General features: G+C 37.6%; 1 protein-coding gene across 1 annotated transcript in view; it reads left to right on the plus strand.

Annotated features, from left to right (window-relative positions):
* Nucleotides 1–25868, plus strand: part of LOC113920286 (phosphatidylinositol 3,4,5-trisphosphate 3-phosphatase TPTE2-like) — a 141832-nt gene that overhangs the window by 102065 nt on the left and 13899 nt on the right. The window contains exons 18-19 of the mRNA XM_035726869.1: nt 23406–23467; nt 24777–24857. Of these exons, the coding sequence (XP_035582762.1) occupies nt 23406–23467; nt 24777–24857 (143 nt within the window). The remainder of the gene's footprint in view (nt 1–23405; nt 23468–24776; nt 24858–25868) is intronic.

Consider the following 25868-nt stretch of genomic DNA (forward strand, 5'->3'; position numbering starts at 1 on the left):
TTTCAGTTATTGAGTTCTTCATCTCTGGTTGGTTCTTTTTTATGTTTCCTATCTCTTTGTTGAGGGTCTCACTGAGTTCCTACACTCTTTTCTCAAGTCCAGTATCTTTATGGCCATTACTTTAAATTTTCTATTGGACATGTTACTTATCTCTGTTGCATTTAGCTCTCTTGCTGTGATTTTTGTCCTGTTCTTTCATTTGGGGCATATTCTTCTGTCTCTTCTTCTTATCTGTCTGTTTCTATGTGTTAGGAAATCAGCTATGTCTCTTGCTCTTGAAAGTAGTGGCCTTATGAAGAAGAAGTCCTGTAGTACCCTGAAGTGCAGTGTTCCCTGTTTACCAGAACCTGGTACTTCAGGGGTGTCTCCCATGTGTGTTGTGTGTGCCCTATGGTTGTGTCTTTGCCACTTTTTCCTTCAGTCCAGTCATCTACAAGTCATCTTTGCCTGTTGTGGGCAGGTTTTGTTCCTGTGTTGTTAGTGGGCCTGTCTGGAGCCTCCTTGGACTTGATTTTAGTCAGACCAGGTATTTACCAGAGATGCAGTAGCACCAAACTGTAGGCACTTACCCTATGTTTTCCCCTGAAAAGCTTTTATTGGTGGACAGTACTAAAAGTCAGACCCCATGTCTGCCCCCAGCCCACTGCTGGGGCTAAGTCAAACTGCTGGTGTATGGGGTCTACTTTCCCTCTCTCTGGGGCAGGAGTCACTTTGGAGTGGTGCTGGCCCCTGTCAGGACTGCTTGCCCACTGCCACAGCTGTGGCACCACTTTGTTTTTAGTTTGTTTAGTTTTTTTTCCCTAAGGTTTTATTTATTTCAGAGGGGCGGGGGAGAGAGCTCAAGCATGAATGAGGGGAGGAGAGGGAGAAGCAGACTCCCTGCTGAGCAGAAAGCCTGATGCCTGATACAGTGCTCGATCCCAGGACCCTGGGATCATGACCTGAGCCTAAGGCAGACGCTTAACTGACTGAGGCACCCAGGCGCCCCTGTGACACCACTTTGGATGGACATCCAACAAGTGTGTGTTGGAGGAGGTGGGTCTGCAGAAGAATGCAGGGTGGGGCATGTGGTGCTAGCAAGGTCCATGTCAGCCCTCTGCTAGAGGGGACCTATAGTCCCCCAAAACTTGCTTTCAAGGCAGGCTGGAGGGGTGGATCTGCAGAAGAGCTCCAGGGTGGAGTGCACTGTTAGTAAGCAAAATGGAGAGTGTTTGTGTTACACTGGTTCCCCAGATGTTGTATATCTAGACTGGGGGGCTGGGGAGCAAAACAGTACCTGCCAGCTCTTTTGTTCTTGGAAAAGTCTCCTGAAGATCCCTGCCCCTCCAGCACAGGCTCTAAGATTAGTAAATAAATCTCCCTCCCACGTATCTCAAGTGTTTTTCAAACTGCTGCTTCCATGCTGTATCTTAGCTGGGCTATTGTGCTGTCTCTTTAAGGGTGGGAACTCAGTTTCTTATAGTCCTCAGGATTTCCCTGAGCCTGGCCAGCTGATTTTTAAAGTTCCAGGAGTTAAGCCTACTGATTGTAAGAACTAATGAAGTTAGGCTCCTTTGGTTTTCAAAGCCAAATATTATGGGGATTCATCTTCCCAGTGTAGATCCCCCATGCCTGGGGTGCCTGCTGTGGGGTCTCCTTCTCTGTCCTGTCCACACCAGTGGTGTCCTATCCTCCCACAGACAGTCCTGAGGGTCAGTTTGGCTCCAAACTGCATCTCTTCCCTTCGTACCCTCTTCAATGTGGCCTGTTCTCTACATTTAGTTGTGAAGAGTCTGCTCTACCAGTATTCAGGTCATTTTCTGGTTTATTTGCACTGATGTGAGTGTTATCTAGGTGTATCTGTGGGACAAATTGAACCTAGGAACATCCTACTCTGCAATCTTTCTTGGAAGTGTTTGGTTATTTTTCAATAAGAATTTATACTTCATAATGTCTTGCATATTTTTTTTAGTATAGTTGACACGCAATGTTTCATATGGTCTTGCATATCTTTGTTAAATTCATTCCTAGACATATTGCTGCTACAAATGGAAGCTGGTTTTTAATATTACATTTGGATTGTTTCCAGTTTTTACTACTATAGATAATGTTGCTATTATAAATATATGTTCCTTGTTGCACATGTTCTCACATTTCTATTGAGTATGTACCTTGGAATATAACGTTCGTGTTTAGGATAATGAATCTCAAACTTGAATAGATGATGTCCAAAACCAGTTGTACCAATTTACACTCCATTGGCATTGTTTGAAATTTCCATGTGTTCCATATCTTTACCAAGAATTAGAATTCTTAGTCTTTTTATTTTTAGCCACTGGGTGTGTGTGGGTGTTTAGTTGAATCTCATTATGGATTTAATTTGCATTTCTATTATTACTAATAAAATTGGGAAAGTTTTCATCACAGGCTTATTAGCCACTTGGATATCCTTTGTTATGAAGTAACTCTTTAGTTTCCTTGCCCATTTTTCTCCTGACCCATTTTTTCTCCTGAATTTTTGGGTTTTTTTCCCAATCGAATTGTAGGAGTTCTTTACGTATTCTGGATTTCAACTCTGTTACTTGTTATATGTATTGCAAGAAACATTTTCTGCTCTGTATTTTGCCTTTTTGTGTTTTATGAGTATCTTTTGGTTAACAGACATTCTTAGTTCTAATGTAGTGTATATCATTCTTTCTCTTTATAAGGTTAGTGTTTTTGTAACCCAATTAAGAAATCTTTCCCTGAGTTTAAGAAGACATTCTCCCATGATATCCATTTGGAATTGATTTTTGTGTGTGTGTGATGCAAGGGTAAAGTTTCATCTTTTTCCCTATGGTTATCTAATTGTTTCAGCATACTGATTGGAAGGACTTTTATTTCTTTAATGCCAAGGGGCATGGTTCAGTTTCTGAACTTTCTATTCTGTTCATTGATCTTTCATCTATCTGTGTGCCTGTCACACAACTATCTAATTTACCATAGTTTTCTAATAAGTCCTGATTTTCAGTCAAAGGAGCCCTCTTGTTCTTTTTCACAATTGTTTGGGGTTTTGTTTTTTCTCAAAATTGTATTTAAATTCTAGTTAGTTAACATATAGTGTAATATTGGCTTTAGGAGTAGAATTTTGTGACTCATCACTTACATATAACTCCCAGTGTTCATCATAACAAGTGCCCTCCTTAATATCCATCACCCATTTAGCCCATACCCCACCTACCTCCCTCCATCAACCCTCAGTTTGTTCTCTACTCTTAAGAGTCTCTTATGGGGCGCACCTGGGTGGTTCAGTCATTAAGTGTCTGCCTTCAGCTCAGGTCATGATCCCAGGGTCCTGGGATCAAGCCCCAGATTGGGCTCCCTGCTCAGCAAGAAGCCTGCTTCTCGCTCCCCCACTGCCCCTGCTTGTGTTTCTGTTCTCACTATCTCTCTCTCTGTCAAATAAATAAATAAAATCTTTAAAAAAAAGTCTCTTATAGTTTGCTTTCCTCTCTTTTTTTTTCCTTCCCATACGTTTATCTGCTTTGTTTCTTCAATTCCACATATGAGTGAAATCATATGGTATTTGTCTTCTCTGATTGACTTATTTTACTTGGCATGATACCCTCTAGTTCCATCCACATTGTTGCAAATGGCAAGATTTCATTCTTTTTGATGGCTAAGTAATATTCCATTGTGTATATATACCACATCATCTTTATCCATTCATCTGTTGATGGACATCTGGGCTCTTTCCATATTTTGACTATTGTGGACATTGCTGTTATAAACACTGGGGTGCATGGGTCCCTTTGAATCACTATGTTTGTGGGGTTCTTTTCCAGCCCCATGTTGGGTATAGAGATTACTAAAAAATAAACTTAAAAAAGAGAAAGCTTATATATTTTTGGTTAGATTTATTCCTAGATATTTTTGATACTATTATAAATGATATCCCTTGAAAATTTTTATTTTCTAAATGTTTACTGTTGCTCTGGCATGCAATTTGTTTTATTAAACTTACAATTAGCAACCTCACCAAACTTTCTTAGTCCAGTTTATCTGTAAATTCTTTTGGATGTTATGGTACATGCTTACCTCATATGAGAATAATCAGTTGCATTTCTTCCACTTCAATTTTTTTTTTCTAGCACTGGCTCAAACCTTTGGTCCAGTGTTGAATTAGAAATGGTGATAGCAGTCATCCTTGTTCCGTTCCTGCTTTAAAAAGAAAAGCTTTCAAGTCTCTCACCAATTACTTTAGGGTGTGTGTATGTGTGTATTTTATTTATTTAATTTGTTCATTTGCAAAAGAGAGCATACACACAAGTGGGGGGGGTGGTTAGAGGGGGAAGGAGAGGGACAAGCAGACTCTGTAGAGCCCCATGCAGGGCTCAATCTCACGACCCTGAGATCAAGACTTGAGCAGAAAGAGTTGGACACTCAACTGACTGAGCCACCCAGGCACCCCTTGTGTATTTTAGATACTATCAGATTAAGAAATTTCTTTAATTTGCTAAGTTTTTATCATCAGTGGATGTTAAATTTTATCAAAAGGTTTTTGAGTCCTTAAGATGATATAATTTTTACCTTTATTCTATTAGTATGATTGATTGCATTGGTGGATTATCCTTATATTCCTAGAATAGACACAATTTTGTTGTGCTCTATTGTTTTTCATAAATTGCTGGATATTTAATTTTAATTAATTAAAATTTAACCTTAAGAATTTTTGTATCCATGTCATAAGTATGACTGGGTATAATTTTTCTTTTCTCATGATATTCTTTTCAAATTTTGGCTTCATAAACCAGAATTGGGTTGTGTTTCCTCTTTTTTAAAATTCTCTCAATGAGATTGTGTAAGTTGACGTGTTTTTCCTTAAATATAATGTGGAATTCTGTAGTGAAGCCACATTGGCCTCAGTGTGGGGATTTGGCCTCATTTTCTTTGTGGGGAAGTTTTTAAATTGTGGTTCAGTTTCTTTATTAGATATAGAATTATTTACAGTTTTATTTATTCTACCCATTTTTGGTAGGGTGTATTTTTCCAAGCACTTGTCCATTTTATCTAAATTTTCACATGTCTTGGCATCACATTGTTCAAAATATCATTGTATTCTAATGTCTGTCATGGTGGTCCCTTTTTCATTCTTACATTATTTTCTTGTTTTCTTTTGATTAGTCTCACCAGAGATTTGTCAATTTTATTAGTCATTTTAAAGTACCAAGTTTTTTTGGCTTGATTGTTTCTCTTGTTTGTTTCCTAGTTCATTAATTACTATTATATTTAGTGTTTCCTTTCTTCCACTTTCTTTGGTTTAATTTGTTCTTTTTAAAAAACTTCTTTAGAGGAATGATTAACTCATAGGTTTTCAATTTTTTCTTTTCTATTTGGTATTTCAGGCTATATTTTCCCTCTAAGAATTTTTTAGCTTCATCCCACAAATTTTTATATGTAGTATTTTTATCATTATTTAGTTCAAAATGTTTTCTATTTTCCATTGTGGTTAGTTCTTTGACCCATGTATTATGTAGAAGTATACTTTCTTATTTCTAAACATATGAGTATTTTGTAATTATCTTTTAGGAGTTGATTTCTGCTTGTATTGCATTATGGTCAGAGAATATATTATGTATTTTTTTTAGTTCTTAGAAATTTGTTTATACTTGCCTTGTGGTCCACAATTTGGTCAATTTTATCAAATCTTTTCCGTGCAACTGGAAGTGTATTAAGCATTGTTGTGAACAGTGCTCTGTATCTGTTAGGTCATTTTTAAATTGTTTTATTCAAATCTTCTGTATCCTTACTGACATTTTATTTTAGTTTGATTGAAATTTTACAATATAATTCCTTTCTCCCCTGTAGCAATTATGCTAAAGATTTCAACTTGCCTCCTCCATTTAGCTATTGATTTTTTTATGTTGGATTTGTATCTGGCAATTTACCTGAACTCTCATTAATTTTAGGTTCTAGCCTGTAGATTTACCTGGATTTTTCTAATCTGCAAGTAAGGAAAGTTTTGTTTCTTCTGTTTTTATCCCAATATATTTGATTTCTTTTTCTTACTGCACTGGCTAAGCCCTATAGTACGGTGTTAAATAGGAACAGAGGATAATGGACATTTTATTTAGTTCCTGGCTTTAAAGGGAGTGCTAACAACATTTCAACATTAATATGATGTACAGGTTTCCTGCTATCTGAAAGTAGAGCATTCCTGTGAAAATTTTTGTAAGCCAAAATGGTGTGAAATAAAGAAGCAATTACCATTAATTTATATGGAAAAATTTTAGAGCATTCCCAGACCTGAAAAAATAACCCATCTTAGCCTTTTCTGGTATCTTAGGACACATCTTGCTAATGGATGCACAAAATAAATCAAGATAAACCACAGATGCTCACAGACACAGTTCAAAGCTACAGTGGCTTGATGCTGAGATGCTAAGTGTATTTCCCAGGGTAGGAGTGTGGCGGTATCACTCTCACTGCTCAGAGTGTGTGCTGCCTCCATAAATACTCGTTGCAAAATAAATGCTGAACAGTATTTTTGCTTTATTCCTTTTCTTCATAAAAGTGAAAATCCTCTTCAGATTGCTTTCACTTAGCAAAAACAGGTGCTGACATGGGTTTTTCATAAAAGTGAAGTGGCATAATGCAAACTTTGAAAAAATGGAGGACACTTACCCCTGGTAGGTATTTTGGTAGGTTCCCTCCATCAAGTGAAGAAGGTTTCCAGGGCTCCTGGGTGGCTCAGTGAGTTAAATGTCCAACTCTTGATTTTGGCTCAAGTCATGATCTCAAGTTTGTGAGATTGAACCCCTCTGTCAGGCTTTGTGCTGGGTGTAGAGTCCACTTAAGATTCTCTCTCTCCCTCTGCCCCTCTGCATCCCACTCACATGTGCCTTCTCTCTCTCTCTCTCTAAAAAAAAAAAAAAAGTAAAAAAAGAAGTTCTTAGTTTTACTTGGTTCTTAAAACTGTGAATATATACTGAATTTTAGTAAATTTTTTTTCCTGCACTTATGGAGATGATTACAAGGTATGTCTCTCTTAATCTGTAAATATGATATATTACATTAATATAGATTTCTGATATAAGATTATTCTTGCATTTCCGAGATAAATGGAACTTCATATTGATATGTATTTTTTCTACTGCTGGATTCACTTTGCAAATACTTCAAGTTTTAACATCTATATTCCTAAGTGACATTGGTATAAAGTTATCTTTTCTTATATTTTTGCAATTTGGGAATCTATTATATTAGTGCTAGTAAATGAGCTGCAAATTTTTCCCTTTTTTACCATTATCTAAAAGAATTTATAAAAGACAGAAAATATTTCTTATAGATTTGGCAACAATGTCATCTTGTTCTTTTGGAGGGAGGTGGTAAGAAAGACAGACTAAATATAATTTTTAATGCAATGTTGTTTTATTCAGGTTTTCCCTTTTTGAATCAATTTTTTAAATTGATATTTTCATTTAAGTATTTTTAAGGTTTATTTTAGAGAGCGGGAGAGAGCATGGGGGTGGGGGGGTGGGGCAGACCCAGAGGGAGAGAGAATCTCCAGCAGACTCCCCGCTGAGCAAGGAGCTTAACCTGGATCTCCATTTCACAACCCTGAGATCGTGACCTGAGCCAAAATCAAGAGTTATATGCTCCACCAGCTGAATCACTCAGGTGCCCCTGTTTTCATTTAAGTTTTTAAAATGATTGACTTATTAAAGTTATTCTTACACTGTTTTTGAACTTCTGCTATATAGTAATTTTGACCCCTGTTTTATTTCTAATATTTGTCCCTCCTCTCCTTTTCTAAAAATCAGGTGTTTGTTTTGTTTTGTTTTAAAGATTTTATTTATTTGACAGAGAGAGTGGGAGAATACAAGCAGGTGAATGGCAGAGGCAGAGGGAGAAGCAGGCTCCCCGCTGAGCAGGGAACCCAATGTGGGGCTCAATCCCAGGACCCTGAGATCATGACCTGAGCCAAAGGCAGACACTTAACCAACTAAGCCACACAGGCGCCCCTAAAAATCACTTTTATAAGAGATTTGTGTCTTAGTTTCTTGAGGAAAAAAACCACTGGTGTTTAATGTTATCAATCATGTCTATTTTGTTTTCTGTTTCATTTCTGTTTTAATATTTATTTCATTTTTTACTTGATTTTAGTATATTTATTTGCTTTTACTTTCTTGAATTGAAAATTTGGCTAATTAAATTTTAATTTTGGGGGGCACCTGGGTGGCTCAGTTGGTTAGGCATCTGCCTTTGGCTCAGATCTTGATCTTGGGGTCCTGGGATGGAGCCCTGAGTCTGGACCCCTGCTCAGCAGAGATTCTGCTTCTCCCTCTCCCTCTGCCCCTCCCCCCACTCGTGCATGCTCTCTGTCAAATTAATGGATAAAATCCTAAAAATTTTTTTTAACTTTTTAACCGTATGATCTATGCATTTAAAGTCTGTGACTTTTCCTGTTAATACTGCTTTAGCTGACTTCCAGTTGCTTTATAGGTACTGCTTTTTTTGTTTTTTAGTTTTAAATAATTCATGATTCTACTAATTCTCCTAAAAATCTTCTGGTTTTTAAATGCAGAGATAATACAGAAGTGGTTTTTAAACATCTAGATTATTTAAAAATTATTTATTTTTAATTCCCTAGTATTTAGGAGTTTTAGCTATGTTTATATTTTTGATTTTTGAATTTGTTCAGAGATTGTGATCTAGAATCAAATTGTGGTCCAGGGACTAGCAAAATCTTCATATCTACCTCAGACCTACTAAATTAGAATCCACACTTTAATATGATTCTCAGATGCCCTGTATATCATTTAAGTTTGAGAAGCATCTGTCTAGATGATTGCTCAGTAATAGTTTCGAGTGTTTTTCCCCTTTAATTTTTTCCCCCTCTGGTTTATCTAAAGCTTGGCTTCCCCTGGGCACTGATTTAACCATTTTTCTTCCAACTTGGAGGAAAGAACAATGTGAACTTTTAGCATTTTGGGCTCCCTCAAAGCTCACCTTTAGGAATGTTTGGGCCCTTTCTCCTTTTACTTAGAGGAAGAGGAGAAAAACCAAAGGGCATCATCTGGGTTGCACTTTTCTCTCCCTTTAGCCAGCATGGCCAAAATCAGCCAGGGGAACCAGCAAGCCAGTTCATATATGGTTGAATCTATTCGTTTTTAATTCCATAGATAACTTTTTCCTCTCACAAGAACAGCTGAGCTGCTGTTTCACACTGCTGGTTACCCCATAACTACCCAAGCACCAAAGATGTGTCATGCCCATATTCCTTCATCCTTCCTTTTCCCAGACAATGCTTTTGTCATATTTCAGTGAGTCAGTCATTTTAGTAAATCCCACTTTTGCCATCAACTGTGTCAGGCGTCCCTAAGACCCATCCCGGATTCAGTGATTCTCCAGAGGACTCACAGGACTCAACATATAGTCCTATTCATGGCTGTGAGTTCTTACAGTAAACGGATACAAGGGAAAATCAGCAAAAGGAAAAGGTACATGCGGCAAAGTCCAGAAGAAACCAGACACAAGCTTCCAAGTGCCTTCTTCAGTGGAGTCACAGAGGATGTGATTAATTCCTTCAGCAGTGAGTTGTGACAACACGGGTGAAATGTTTCCTACCAGGGAAGCTCCTTAGAGATCACGTGCCCAGGGTTTTTACTGGAGGTTGGTTAGTAGACATCTTCTGCCTAAGATGCACTGAAATTCCACATTCCCGGGAGGAAAGCAGGTGTTCAGCAGAAAACCATATTGTTTGCATAAATGCTCTTAGGTTCAGTGAGCCAGTCTTACCAGGTAATAGTGTGGGAATCCTCCCCAAATCCAATTTTCTAGATACTGGCCAAGGCCAAACTTCCAGACTGGCCTCTAGAAGGCAGTCTCAGGCCTGCTGTGTTAACTTCAACAATATTGGGTCTTTGGAATTTGTTGAGACTTTGTGGTGTAATATATGATCCATTTGAAATTAAAATGAGAAATCTCATACCTAGAACATAATGTATATTCTCTAATTTTGAGATGCAGAGAGATCTGTCTATTCATCAAATCAATCTTGTGAATTGTATTACTCAAATCTTTATATTTACTGTTTTCTTATGTCAGAATTTGAGTGAAGTATATTAATAATTTCCCCCATGATTTTAAGTATGCTGGTTCCTTTTAATTCTACCAACTTTGGCTTTTTATATTTCATAGCATATTGTTAGGAACATGCAAATGCATGATTTTATATCATCTTAATGGGTTATGAATTTTTCATCATTTTCTGTGTCGTTTTGGCTTAAGTATGTCTCTTACAACAACACATAGCTGCATCATTGAAAATGTAATCTCAGTAACTCCATTTTCGATGTATTTATTATCTGTGACTGCTGACATATTTGGACTTATTTATGGCATTCAATTATGTATTTTATATTTACAACAATTCTTCTGTTCTTTTTATCTCCTTTCCTGTGTTCTGTGGATCCTTTCACACCTTTTCCCCCTATAATAGTTTCTTTTGAGATTTCTTGGCTTCAACTCCTACTTACCAACTTGATTCTCTTCTCTATTTCTGATCCTCTGAGTTTTCCTTTTTATTTTTGGATTCAGCAATGAACTCAAATGATTTTCTCTGTCATCTCCATGTGTTTTAAATAGAGGCAGAGGTTTTTCAGTCCATCACTGGTGCTTAAACCACCACCTTGACTTAGAAATAGTCTTTTTTTAACTTTCAATCATCTTTGTTAGATTTCTTGAACTCTACTGCAAATAGTACTCAGATTGAATATTTTCAGTATGCTTTTAAAGTAAAGAAAGGCCTTCAAATTTCCATGTTTCTTAGAATAAATATTTTTCACTTATGAGAAAATAGTAGAAGAGTAACCAACCTGCCAGATTTGCCAGATAAATGACAAAATATCTGAAATGAAGAAAAAAAAGGGGGGGGCAGTAAAGGAAACTCCAAAAACAGCAATCCAGGTACAGTGAAGAAATACTGAAAAAACAAGAGGAGTGAAGTGACCTGCAGGTCACATCAGTGGGATATGAAAGAGCTCAAGACCAAGATAGATACATTGATTTCGTAAATTTATACATATCAACTTTGAAAAGATAAAAAGAAATAGTTACTGTACAAAAGTATTTTGAAATAAAATTGAAAAGCCACAATAAACATATAAATGTTGTAGAACAGTGTTTCTCTAAGTGTGTATATTCTTATGCAGTGGGTAATAGTGGAATAATTAGCATTAAACTCTTAATTTAAATCCTTGGACCATTACTAACCCATTTGGGTGAGTTAATAACCATTGTAAGTCTCAGTTTTCCCAACTGTACAATGGGAATTGCAATTACCTACTTCAGAAGATTGTTATGAAACTAAAATTAGATAATACGTATTAGAATGTTTGGCAAAGCACCTGCCACCTAGTAGACAGTGAATAAATGGTAGTTATTATAATTATTAAAATGGAATCTAGGGACATCCAGCACCAGAATCATTGATGAGGAAAGAGTGGCATTAGCAAGTGTAGGCTAGGGATTCAAGAAGCTTGGCTGTGAAAGGACAGAGAGGTTAGTTGTTTGGGCATTTGGGCTGATAGAGTGTTATTTATAAAATAAGGTGAAAGGACCTGAATACAGTTATTTACCATGGGGAGGGAGTCAGAGGAGGAAGTGTTTAAAGATACAGAAAAGTGGGGACTGATAGTGTCAAGACACTAAATCAGGAGAAGGGGATGGGATCCAGAGACCAACTGGAGGATCTTGCTGAATTAAGAGGAGAAATTCCTCCATTTGCAATGACATGAATGGAGGTAGAGAGTATTATGCTAAGTGAAATAAGTCAGAGAAAAACAAATGGCATATGATTTCACACATACGTGGAATTTAAGAAACAAAACAGATGCGCAAAGGGAAAAAAAAAAAGGCAAACCAAGAAACAGACTCTTAACTATAGAGAACAAACTGATTGTTACCAGGGGGGAGGTGGGTGGAGGGTTGGGGGAAATAGGTGATGGGGATTAAGGAGGGCACTTGTTGTGATGAGCACTGGGTGATGTATGGAAGTGTTGAATCACTATATTGTACACCTGAAACTAATATTACACTGCATGTTAACTAACTGGAATTTAAATAAAAAGATGAGAAACTCCTTGTAAGTGAGATTCATGGGAAGATGGTAAGGATATATGTAGTTGTAGGAAGCTTATGGTGGGGACTCAGAGAGACAAAAAGTTAAGGGAGGTCTTGCTTCTCTGAAGAAAGAAATGACACAAACTGAGAGACTTCAGGAAGGTGGTTGGAGTTGGAGACTTAAGGAATATTGGGAAAGTTTCAGCCAGATTCTAAGGGAACCAGGAAAAGGAACTGACAAGCAACATATGGAGAGAGGTATCTTAGTCATATTGAGGGCCCAGCTTAAGTGTTAGACTGTTCTTTTATGCTACCAGTATGAAAAGTTGTGTGATTTTTCTCCAGCAGGTCTCTGCATCTCCAGTGTCTCTACATTTCTGGTGTAGGGAATGAGGAAGTTGGTGCTTGAACCGACCCAGTGTTAGACTTTTACAGAGTAGATAAAGCAAAAGGGCCCAGAAACATAAGAGACAATGTTATTGGCAATGGTTTTTCAGTATTGGTAGAACCAATAGTGAAATTGTCCACCATGCATCTAGATGGATGAGGAAGTGAAAGCAAAATGAGAAAAAGCAGTGGTCATGGGACTGGATGTCATGATAAATTGAAAGGCCAGATAATCATTCATTCATTCATGTGGTTAACACCAGATACTGTGTAACGCAGGGTATGTGAAAGTACAAAGTACAAAGCACACGGGTGCACTGCTCCCATGGAGACCACAGTCTATTGTTTACAAAGAAAAAAATAAGTATTAGTTGGCGATTCATGCAATAGAAAAAAAGAGGGTAAGAAGAATATGACGTGGGGGAGCGGTTGCTAATTTGATATGTATGTAAATGGTCAAGGAAGTCTTACCAATAAAATGACACTTGAGCAGATGTCATACAAGGAGAGATACATGAGATCTCAGACCATGAGAATACAGGTATACGGAAAGTATAAAGTGTATCATGAAAATATCAAAGAAATAAATGAAATCTACCAGAACTTAGAAGAGTCATGTTTGACCTGAGTAATAATGGCTTTTCTTCATCTATGTGTATATAACCAATCCTTTTAAGTATATCCGCATTAACATTTTGCCTGAATTAACCCCAAAGTTAATGGCTGCCAGTTTGGGAAATGTACCACCTCCTGATTTTCAAAGGAGATGAAATCAGTGCTGTGTTACACCACCTTTCATATTCTTCACCATAGAGAATATTCAATGGTGTTGAGCAATCCCTTTGGTAAGTTTATTTATTCAGGAATTTTAAGCTTTCTAGGATGTAAGTCCACTGGACCAAAGGACTAGAATTAACTGAGAACTTTGATAGATTATTTAGCTCTCTTTTACAGATGTCTTTTACCAATGGTTAGTCTTTTCAATTAGATTTTTTTTCTGTTTGAACGTTTAAAAAAAAAGTTGAAAAGTTCCGGTTATCAAAACATAACAATGAAAAGCATAGGCTTTGAAATAAGATATCTGTGTTCAAATCCCAACTATGCTATTAAATAATTGTCATTGCATGAATTACTTAAAATCTCCCTGCCTTTATTTTCTAATATGTAAAATGTAATGATGACTGTACCAAACGCCTAATTATATTGTGGGGATTAGATGAATAGTGAAGAGTAGCAGGCAAGAGGTTATAAAAGCTCAATAATAATGGCCATTATTATTATCCCTCAGCCATATACTTTCAATTTTTAAAAGATTTTATTTTTAAGTCATCTCTATATACAACGTGGGGCTTGAGCTCACAACCCTGAGATCAAGAGTTGTATGCTCCACTGACTGAGCCAGCCAGATGACCCATATACTACCAGTTTTTAGCAGCAGACTTCTCTTTTCTTAGTCTTTTTCTAGTAAGTATGCAATGAGCATGTTTTTATTGAAATAATAGAGGTGAATGTCTAAGCTTCTCTAGCTCTTTCATAGTTGTTTCAAGGATGCTACAAAGTATATCTTTATTTGAGAAAATTGTATCAAATGAAGCATTGTATCAAACTGATAAAAAGGCTATTTTGGCCTGAATTTCTTGAATAAGAGATTACTTTAGATTCTTTCCTTTTTTTTTAGTTGAAGTATAGTTGATACACATTACATTAGTTTCAAGTGTACAACATACTGATTTCAGCAAAGGTATGTGTTATGCTATGTTTACAAGTGTAGCTCCCGTCTGTCACCATACAATGCTATTATGGTACCGTGGGTTATGTTCCCTGGGCTGCAACCTTTATCCCATGACTTGTTCATTCCGTAAGTGGAAATCTGTACTTCCTATTCCCATTTCACCCATTTTGCCCATCCCCTTACCCCTTCCTTTCTGGGAGCCATTATTTAGTTCTCTGTATTTATGAGTCAGCTTCTACTTTATGTTCATTTATTTATTTGTTTTTTAGATTCCATATATAAGTGAAATGATATGGTATTTGTCTTTCTGTCTGACTTATTTAACCAAGAATAATATGCTCTAGATCCATCCGTGTTGTTGCAAATGGCAAGATCTTCTTTTTTTATGGCCAAGTAATACTACATTCTATGTATATACCACCTCTTTTTCCATTATCTATGGATGGAAACTTGAGTTGCTTGGCTTTTGGAAATAATGTTGCAATAAACACAGGGGAGCAGATACCTTTTCAAATTTTGCATTACTGGATCATATGATAATTCTATTTTTTAATTTTTTGAGGAACATCCATACTGTTTTTCACAGTGGATGCACCAACTTACATTCTCACCAAGAGTGCACAAGGATTCCTTTTTCTCCATATTCTTGCCGACACTTGTTATATATTTTGTCTTTTTTCTTCTAGCCATTCTGACAGGTGTAAGGTGATATCTCATGGCAGTTTTGATTTGCATCTCCTTGATGATTAGTGATGCTGAGCATCTTTTCATTTGTCGTTGGCCATCTGGTATGTTGTCTTGGAAAAATGTCCATTCAGGTCCTCTACTCATTGTTTCATTGGATTGTTTGGGGTTTTTTGGTGTTGAGTTGTATAACTTCTTAATGTATTTTGGGTATTAATTCCTTATCAGATATATCATTTGCAAGTATCTTCTCCTGTTCAGTAGGTTGTGTTTTCAATTTGTTAATGTTTTCCTTCACTATGGAAAACCTTTTTATTTTGGTTTAGTCCCAATAATTTATTTTTGCTTTTGTTTCCCTTGCCTAGGAGACAGATGTAGAGAAATGTTGCTTAAGGGTAATGTCAAAGGGCTTACTGTCTAGGTTTTCTTCTAGGAGTGTTATGGTTTCAGGTCTCACATTTAGGTCTTTAATCCGTTTTGAGTTTACTTTTGTGTATGGTGTAAGTGGTCCAGTTTCATTCTTTTGCCTGTAGCTGTCCAGTTTTCCCAGCACCATTTATTAAGAGACTGCCTTTTCCCCATTGTATAATTTTTATCTCCTTTGTCATTAATTAATTGACCCAATAAGCATGGGTTTATTTCTGGGCTCTCTAATCCGTTCTATTGATCTATGTGTCTACTTTTGTGCCAGTACCATGCTGTCCTGATTGCTACAGTTTTGTAGTATATCTTGAAATCTGAAATTGTGATAACTCCAGCTTTGTCCTATCTCAAGATTGCTTTGACTATTTAAGGTCATTTGGTTCCATACAAATTTTAGAATTCTTTGTTCTAGTTCTGTGAAAAATGTTGTTAGTATTTGGATAGGGATTGCATTAAATCCGTAGGTTGCTTTGGATACTATGGACATTTTAACAATATTAGTTCTTCCAATCTATGAGTATAGAATATCTTTCCATTTGTGGTGTCTTCAATTTCTTTCATCAGTATTTTATAGTTTTCAGAGTATAGATCTTTCACCTCCTTGGTTAAGTTTATTCCTAGGTTTTTTATTATTTTTGATGCAATTATAAATAAAATTGTTTTCTAAATTTCTCTTTCTGCTACTTTGTTATTGTATACAAGCACAACCGATTTCTGTGTATTAATTTTGTATCCCATGACCTTACTAAATTTATCAGTTCTAATAGTTTTTTTTAAAGATTTTATTTGTTTAGAGAGAGAGAAAGAGACAGAAACAGCATGAGCACTTGCATCGGTGGGAAGAGGGGCAGAGGGAGGGAAAGAATCTGAAGCGAACTCTGCGCTAAGCGTGGAGCTCAATGCAGGGCTCAGTCTCACAACCCCAGGACCATTACCTGAGCCAAAACTAAGAGTTGGTTGCTTAACCAACTGAGCAACCCAGGCGCCCCAGCTCTAATAGTTTGAAATCTTCAGGATTTTCTGTACATAGTATCATGTCATCTACAAATAATGACAGTTTTACTTTATCCTTACCAATTTGGATAACTTTTATCTCCATTCTGTCTGATTGCTATGGCTAGGACTTCCAGTACTATGCTGAACAAAAGTGGCAAGAGTGGACATCCTTGTCTTGTTCCTATTAGAGGAAAAGCTCTCAGTTTTTTACTGTTAAGTATGTCAGCTGTGAGTTGTTCAGATATGGCCTTTATTATGTTGAGGTATGTTTCCTCTAAACCCACTTTGTTGAGAGTTTTTATCATGAATGAATGTTAAATTTTGTCAAATGCTTTTTCTACATCTACTGAGACGATCATATGATTTTCATTCTTTGTTGATGTAGTGTATCATGTTGGTTGATTTGCAAATATTGAACCATCCTTGCATCCCCAGAATAAATCCAACTTGATTGTGGTGAATTATCTTTTTGATATATTGTTGAATATGGTTTGCTAATATTTTGTTGAGGATCTTTGCATCCAAGTTCATCAGAGATATTGGCCTGTAGTTTTCTTTTCTTTCTTTCTTTCTTTTCTTTTCTTTTCTTTTTTTTTTTTTTTTTTTTGTATTGTTTGTCTGGTTTTGGTATCAGGGTAATGCTTGCCTTAAAGTATATATTTGGAAGGTTCCCTTCCTCTACTATTTTTTTAATAGATCGAGGATAATAGGTATTAACTCTTCTTTAAATGGCTAGTGGAATTCACCTGTGCATCCATCTGGTTCTGGACTTTAGTTTGGTGGTAGTTTTTGATTTCCAATTCAATTTTGTTATTTATAATTGGTCTGTTCAGATTTTCTGTTTCTTCCTCATTCAGTTTGGAAGATTGTACGTTTCTAGGATTTTTTCCATTTCTTCTAGACTGATTAATTTGTTGGCATATAATTTTTTTGTAGTACTCTCTTATAATCCTTTGTATCTCTGTGGTGTTAGTTGTTACCTCTCTTTTGCTTCTGATTTTATTTATTTGGGTCCTTTCTCTTTTTTCTTGATATGTCTAGCTAAAGTTTTCTCAATTTTGTTTATCCTTTCAAAGAACCAGCTCTGTTTCATTGATCTTTTCTATTTATTTTTAGTGTCTATTTATTTTTGCTCTAATCTTTATTACCTCCTTTCTTCTACTAGCTTTAACATTTTTTTTTTTTTTTAAAGATTTTATTTATTTATTTCAGAGAGAGAGAGAATGAGAGATAGAAAGCACGAGAGGGAAGAGGGTCAGAGGGAGAAGCAGACTCCCTGCCGAGCAGAGAGCCCGATGTGGGACTCGATCCCGGGACTCCAGGATCATGACCTGAGCCGAAGGCAGTCGCTTAACCAACTGAGCCACCCAGGCGCCCTTCTACTAGCTTTAAGCTTGTTCTTTTTCTAACTCTTTTAAGGCATAAGGTTAGGTTATTTTAGATTTTTCTTATTTCTGGAGGTGTTTGTATTACTATAAACTTCCCTCAGACAGCTTTTGCTGTCTCCATGAATTTTTTTATTTCCCTTTTGATTTCTTCATTGACCCATTGGTTATTTACTAACGTGTTATTTAGCCTCTATATGTTTGGTTTTTTCCACTTTTTCTTGTGATTGAGTTCTAGTTTTGTAACAATGTGGTCCAAGGGTGCATGATGTGATTTCAGTCTTCTTAAATTTATTGAGGTTTATTTTGTGGTCTAACATGGGATCTATCCTGGAGAATTTTCCATATGTATTTGAAAAGAATATGTATTCTGTTGATTTTGGATGGAATCGTCTATATATATATATATATATATCTGTTATGTCCATTTGGTCTAATATGTCATTCAAAGATAGTTTTCTAATGCATTTTCTCCCTGGATAATCTCTCCTTTGATGTAATTGGGGTGTAAAAGTCTCCTACTAGTATTGTATTACTCTTAGTTTATCCCTTTATGTCTGTTAATATTTGGTTTATCTATTCAGGTGCTCCAATATTGGGTGCATAGATATTTACAATTGTTATATCCTCTTGTTGGATTGATCCATTTATCCTTAAGTAATGCCCTTTCTTGTGTGTCTTGTTACAGTGTTTGTATTAATGTCTCTTTTGTCTGATTTAAGAATTACCACTCCAGCGTTGTTGTTGTTTTTTTCAATTTCCATTTGCATGAAATACCTTTTACCATCCTTTGATTTCCAATTTATGTCTATGTAGGTCCGAACTGAGTCTCTCGTAGGAAGCATAGATATGGATCTTGTTTTTTCATTCTGTCACCCTATGTCTTTGATTGGAGTACTTAAGTCATTTATATTTAAAATAATTATTGAGGGGTGCCTGGGTGGCTCAGTCGGTGAAGCGTCTGCCTTCGGCTCAGGACATGATCTCAGGGTCCTGGGATCAAGCCCCACATCAGGCTCCCTGCTCAGCAGGGAGGCTGCTTCTCCCTTTCCCACTGCTCATGTGCTCTCTCTCTCTCTCTCTCTCTCAAATAAATAAAATCTTTTTTAAAAATTTAAATAATTATTGATAGGTGTGAACTTATTGCCATTTTAAAAATTATTTTCTGGTTGATCTTTGTAGTACTTCTCTATTCCTTTCTTCTTCTCTTGTTCTCTTTCCTTGTGATTATGACTTTTTAGTGTTATGCTTAGCTTTCTTTGTCTTTATTTTTTGTGTATCTATTATAGGTTTTGGGGTCACAGTTGCCATGAGGTTTGTATATAACATCCCAAGTATGTAACAGTCTGTATTAAGCTGATGGTCACCTAAGTTCAAACACATTCTAAAAGAACGTTTTTACTCCCCTTCCATGTTTTATGTATATGTTGTCACATTTACATCTTCTTACAGTTTTCTTCTAATTATTGCTTTTTTCTTTTCCACTTAAAGAAGTCCCTTTAATATATCTTGTAAGGCTGGTTTAGTAGTGATGAACTCCTTTACCTTTGCCTGAGAAACTTCTATTTCTCCTTCAACTCTGAGGATAGCCTTGCTGGGTAGAATATTCTTGGTTGTAGGTTTTTTTTCACTCAGCTCTTTGAATGTATCATGCCATTCCTTTCTGACCTGCTGAAAAATCAGCCAATATATTGCCTGAGGGGATTTCCCTTGTATGTAACTTTTTGCTTCTTTCTTGCCACTTTTAAATTCTCTATCTTTAACCTTTGACATTTTAATTATTATGTATTTTGATTTGGACCACCTTGGGCTCATCTTGTTTAGAACTCTCTGTGCTTCCCGAACCTGGTTGTCTGTTTCCTTCCTCAGGTTAGGGAAGTTTTCAGCTATTATTTCTTCAAATAAGTTTTCTGCCCCTTTCTGCTCTCCTCCTGGGACCCCTATAATGGGAATATTTGTTTTCTTGATGTTGTTGAAGGGATCCCTTAACTTACTCTTTTTTTTTTTTTTTTAGTTCTTTTATTTGCTGTTCAGCTTGTGTGTTTTCCATTACCATGTCTTTTTGGTTGATGATTTGTTCTCCTGCATCTGCTAATCTACTGTTGATTCCTCTAGTGTGTTTTCATTTCAATTACTGTGTTCTTCAACTCTAGTTGGTACTTTTTCATGTTTTCTATCTCTTTGTTGACGTTCTCACTGAGTTCTTCCATTCCTCTCTCCAGTCCAATAAGCATCTTTATGATCATGACTTTAAACTCTTTATCAGGTATATTGTTTATCTCTGTTTCATTTGGTTCTTTTCTGAGGTTTTTTCTTACTCTTTTGTGTAGAGCATATTCCTCTGTCTCCTTATTGTACTTGACTTCCTGTGTTTGTTTTCATGACTTAGGCAGATCAGCTACTTCTTCTAAACTTTGAAGGAATGGTCTTGTGTATGGTCATCCCCTGTGTAGACAGTGTGTACCTCGTGACTTTGGCTGACTGGAGCTGTGGATGGCCTGGGCTGTGGGTCCCAGAACACTCCATGCTGGGTTTTCCTGGTAGGATGGCCAGAGTTGTAGTAGGCCCTGGCCAGGGTGGCCCCTGGGCTCTCTGCACAGAGGACATCCTGTCAGAGTGGCTGAAACTGAAATGAGTACCGTCCAGGGAGTCCCTGGGCTCTCCACGCAGAGGGTGCTTTGCAGAATGGCTGAAGCTGAAGTAGGTGCAATTAGAGGGATCCTGGCACTGTCCCCACAGAAGGTACCCTGATGGGGTGGCTGGAGCTGAGGAAGAGGCTGGAGGTTCCAGGGCACTTCATGCAAGGGGCACCCTGGTTGGGTGGGTGGACTTAAGGTGGCATGCAGGCCAGGGGGTCCTAGGGTGCTTTTCACAGGGGATGCCCTAACAGGCAGCTATAGCTGAAGTGAGTGTGCAGACCAGGGCAGTCCTGGGGATCTCCAGAGGGTGCCCTGAGAGGACAGTTGAAGCTGAAGAGGGTGCAAGTCAGTACCCTGGGGTGCTCCATGCAGGGGTTCTCTGGCAGGTTGTCTGGAGCCAAAGCAGGTATGAATTGGATTGTTTCCATGGAGGAGGAGATCTCCCCTTTGGGATCTTCCTGTGTCACCACCTTGGACTGGAATTCCCCTCTTTTAGTTACATTTTAGGTGCTTTAAGCAACTCTAAGGGACAAACATACATGCACACTCACACATGTATACACGCTACCACTCTCATGTCAGGAAAATTACCTAAGTCTCTGCTTACAGATTCAAGAATTGGACTATAAATTGTGCATTGTGGGGAGGATGATAGACACACCTGAGAAATAATAAAGTTTAAGGATTGATATAAAAGATCATGTAAACTGGCATTAAGATGTCTTTGATGATGTGAAAGTTGCTTAAATCCGTAGAACCTCAGTTTCTCCCTCTTTATGCAGGGTATTTACCCCACGAAGTTGTTGTAAAGATTCTGAGATCTGCAAAGTATTATCCAAGTGTGAGTTATAATTATGAAAGCCAGAACTATATTTTATTTAGAGATGCAAGATGCCTTTTCTGACTTCAGGATAACAAGAGCTCTCTTACAGACTTCCATCTAACCAACTGGGTGAATATTCTGATGTTCTCTATTCCCTCTATAAACACACCTGTGGTGTCCACTGGCATGTTGGAAACTTGCAGCTAGTAAGCTTCAATTTAGTGTGCCTATGTGTTTCTGCTTCCACCAGTGTCTGCCAGTTCTACTTGTTATCATACTTATGTCAAATAATCAAATATTATATAGATCTGTAAAATGTCAGAGTGAAAAGAATGTTAAAATTTTATGAGCCCTTAGTTGAATGTTTTAAGAAGATTCAAAGAAGTTGAGTGGCTACAACCAAAATTGCAGCTGAATTAAATGCAAGGAAGACTAATATAAAACATGGGGAGAAAAATCCCAGTAGTAAAATCTAAGAAGTTTCTTCACCTAGATTGCTCTAAAAAAAAAAAAATCTGAAACTAGAAATTATAGATGATGCAGTGGTTTATACCATGGACCTGGCCTTTCTAAGAAAGAACTCCAACTGGGAGACTCATACTTAAAAAGTTAAAACCTTTGTCTAATATCAGAAATTTAGTGAATAAGTATACATTTACGTTTTAAGTTAAGATAAAATATTGAAGGTAAGTATGTACCATTTTTATGATTCCCTGCTGTACCTGACTTGACTGGATGATAGGACATCTACTGTGTCTGTGACTGGTTACAGCCACAAGGACATAGAATCTGCAAAAATGTTTTTCAGATGGGAAAGTACCAGTTATAGAGACCCAGAGATGTCCTCCAGACAGAATTGAAATGTTAACAGTCTATACCACTGAGAGCTGGGTTGTTAATAGTCACGATTTCCATTAGCAAGAAGCCTTTATATATCACAGATTGAGGTGGTAAAAAGTCTTTTTTGGAAGTACTTGGCTTAGAATGTTTTTCAAACTATGGGTTGCAAAATAAGTTTAGCTGTTTGTTGGGAAAAAAAGGGGATAGAATAGAAAATCGAATGTATCTGAAGTTAAAAGGGTAAGCTTGAAATTACACCAAGTAAATTCAGCATACACTGGCTAAGACAAAAGCTACAGATAACTGTAGAAATAAAAGATGCACCATATTTTTTAAGTCAAATTTTGTATAGCAGGGCAAAAATATAAATTAGAATAAGACATAAACTTTGAGGATGAAATGACATGAAATCAAGGGTTTGCTTTAAAATGCTATAGGGGGCACCTGGGTGGCTCGGTTGGTTAAGTGTCCAACTCTTGGTCTCAGCTCAGATCTTGATCTCAGGGTCATGGGTTCAAGTCCTGCACTGGGCTCTGTGCTGGGTGTGGAACCTACTCAAAAAAAAAGTTTAAGGAATGAAATGCTGTAGAAGAAGAGAGGAAGAAAAACAGGGAGGGAGGGAAGAGGAGAGAAACAAGTACAGCAATATAATATACTCTGGGAAATATATATGGGCTTTGTTATACTGTTCTCTTTCATGTATGTTTTTTTTTTAAGATGACCTCAGCAGAGGAGTGTTTTTTTATAAGATTTTATTTATTTATTTGAGAGAGAGAGAGAATGAGAGATAGAGAGCACGAGAGGGAAGAGGGTCAGAGGGAGAAGCAGACTCCCCGCTGAGCAGGGAGCCCGATGTGGGACTCGATCCCGGGACTCCAGGATCATGACCTGAGCTGAAGGCAGATGCTTAACCAACTGAGCCACCCAGGCGCCCTTCATGTATGTTTTGTAACACACTTAAAGACTCAAAAATAGAAGGAAAAATGGGTGTTATAAATGCTGTGTCATGTTTTGGGTTCTGATCATGTTTTATCTTTTATAGGTACTTTTACTTATGTTAGTTAGTAAAACAGGGTGTGTAAATAATTCTTAATTGGTAAGTAGCTCTTTAGCTCTTGAGTCCTAGAGTAGACCTCACTGCCTCTGCCCGTTCCGGCAATCCCCAGCAGTAGTGATTCAAGAACAATATACATGTGCACCTGTGTCTTTGTGCACACAGGACAGAATTCCAGGTTCAACCTCAGAGCAGTGAAACAGCTTTGGCTATTCCTGAATTAAAATCTTTTGAACAAGCACTTCCAGAGTGAAAGAAAATCGATGCAAAATGAGCTCTTTGAATACTTCTGACAGCATCTTTATACCAAGTACTGCCATGAACAGTGGCTCATGGACTAACTTCTTTTCTTTTCCAGGAAGAACTGGAACTATGATTTGTGCCTACCTTATTGCCAGTGAAATATTTATAACTGCAGAGGTATGAAAGATGTTACTACAGACGATCTTGTGCTGATTGAATTTGATAGTTCTGAAACCTCACTGGTAGGATGTTAAGATGATTCTCTGAGTCATGGTACTTAGAGAAGTTGTAATTGGAGATGCACTTATTAGAAAGCCTGGTTTTGATACTTTATTTTTTTCAAAATTTTATTTAAATTCTAGTTAGTTTATCTACCATATTTCCTTGTTTAATTTGCACTGGTTAGTAACTGACCTAGGTGCTTCTTACTCTAGGCCGGGACTAGGTTGAGGTCCATGAGACACTTATCTTAGGCACAAAATTTAAGGGAATGCCAAAATTTTCAGTAATTCAGAGAAATAATCTAATGCAGTATTTTTTTAAATCAAAATTAATGCAAAAAAAATCCATGATGTCTACAGTAATACCAACATTTTAAATGAAGATAGAGCCTAATAGGGACAGGATTAAAGTGGGGTAAGGTCAAGCTGTCCAAGTGGAGAACAACTCCACAGTCATAATGCTTCTTACACCTTTTCATCCCGGCCCCATTCTTACGCCCCCAGATAGGGGACGGTCTCCTTCCTCGCAAGAATAATATCAAGACTGGTTTGGTAAGTTCTCCAAAGGACCTCCAACATCCTTAGAAGCACTAGGTAGTTAAAAGGTACATTTTCCAATGCATAACAAAGTTATTGGATGTTATGAACCTTTTGTAGTCAATATCTGTGGGGTCTGTTGGAGGCTGTGCTCTCTGAAAATTTCTGCAGAGACAGGGTAGGCTATTTCCGTTCTTAAAGTGGGGTTCTCAGTCTTCTTTCTGCCATGATCGAGCTGAGAAGCTCCCACTGAACGGACGTGCCCAGCAGCTCTGCTCCCTACTTGGCCTGCAGTCTGAGAAGAGAAGCTTCGGGTTGTCTACAGTGCCCCACCCTCTGGTGCCAACATCTGCTTTGTTCCTAATTGTAACACACAGGTTAGGAAAATGGATGTTCCCATACAGTGTTTTTCAAACTGGGTCCAATCTATCCGTGGAGGTGTAAAGTCAACTTATTAGGTTATGACTAGCGTTTTTTAAAATAAAATGTACTAGATTAGAATAGAAAATATCAAAAGGTCATTATTGTTTTGTGAAACTTTGGTTTCAGGTGTGTGTGTGTAAAAAGCCTTGAAATGACTTTTTTTGCTGTTAATTTCAGTTTGAGCAGCCTCTGCCCAAAGGCTGCGGACTTAAGGAAATAATGTACCCTTAGAACCTTTAAGAATGCCTTACACAGGAAAAAGAAAGTGCAGATGAACCATGACTGCATTGCCCCCTTTTCTGTAGGAGAGCCTTTATTATTTTGGAGAACGGCGAACAGATAAAAGCACCAGCACTAAATTTCAGGGAGTTGAAACTCCTTCTCAGGTAAGTTGTCTTTCTTAAAAGGGGGTTCTTTGGGGGAGTTTGGTACCTATTATTCGGTTCCGTTTTGGACTCTTTGCCTCTGGTGAAGGGGCAGCTCCACTCTGGTGCCTGTGACTGGCCTGGATCCCTCCCAGGACCCAAGAGCCACGCCTCTGAGTCCCCCCGGGGAAACTGCTGTCCGTTTTACATTGGCCACTGCTTACAGAGTTCAAGAGTTGATTCCCTTCCCAAAGTAGGAAGGTCTAATTTCTAAGATTCCAGACTCGAAGATTATGGAAAGTCACCATCCTTTGATTCCCCTCTGAGAGGAACTGGAGTCTTTCACAAACCCTACTAGGACAGTTCACCTCTTGTAGGACATCGCGCGCGCGCGCGCGCGTGTGTGTGTGTGTGTGTGTGTGTGTGTGTGTGTGTGAGAGAGAGAGAGAGAGAGAGAGAGAGAGAAAGGGAGTCAGAGAAAGAGACAGAGGAGGGGGCTGCTGTACTTTGAAAGAAAAAGGGGAAATTAAAATCTTTCAAAAACCTATTCTGTTCCAGACACTATTGTACTTTGACATATATTATCTCATTTAATACTCAGAAAAGCCATGTGAAATACATGCAGTTACCCTATTTTATCCTTTTTAAAAATGTTTTATGAGTAATTTCAAACATAAAAAGTTGAGACAATCCTATAATGAGCCCCCTTAGAGTCCTCACACCACTTCAACCATCGATTTATCATGTTTCATTCATTCCCTCCCCACTCTCCTCACACACATACCTCCCTTCTCCACAGAACCGTCTACTGTGGAGGAAATCCCAGTCATCAGATGATTTTATCTCACAAGTATTTTAGCGTGACATCTCACATAGACTCTCAGCGGGGAGGGGGACACCTTAAAACCATTGATCATATCTAAAAATATTATATCTTAAGGGGCACCTGGGTGGCTCAGTTGGTTAAGTGTCTGACTCTTGATTTCAGCTCAGGATCATAATCTCAGGGTCATGAGGTTGAGCCCCACAATG

Source organism: Zalophus californianus, chromosome 3, assembly GCF_009762305.2.
Source record: "Zalophus californianus isolate mZalCal1 chromosome 3, mZalCal1.pri.v2, whole genome shotgun sequence".
In the NCBI taxonomy this organism is placed as follows: Eukaryota; Metazoa; Chordata; class Mammalia; order Carnivora; family Otariidae; genus Zalophus; species Zalophus californianus.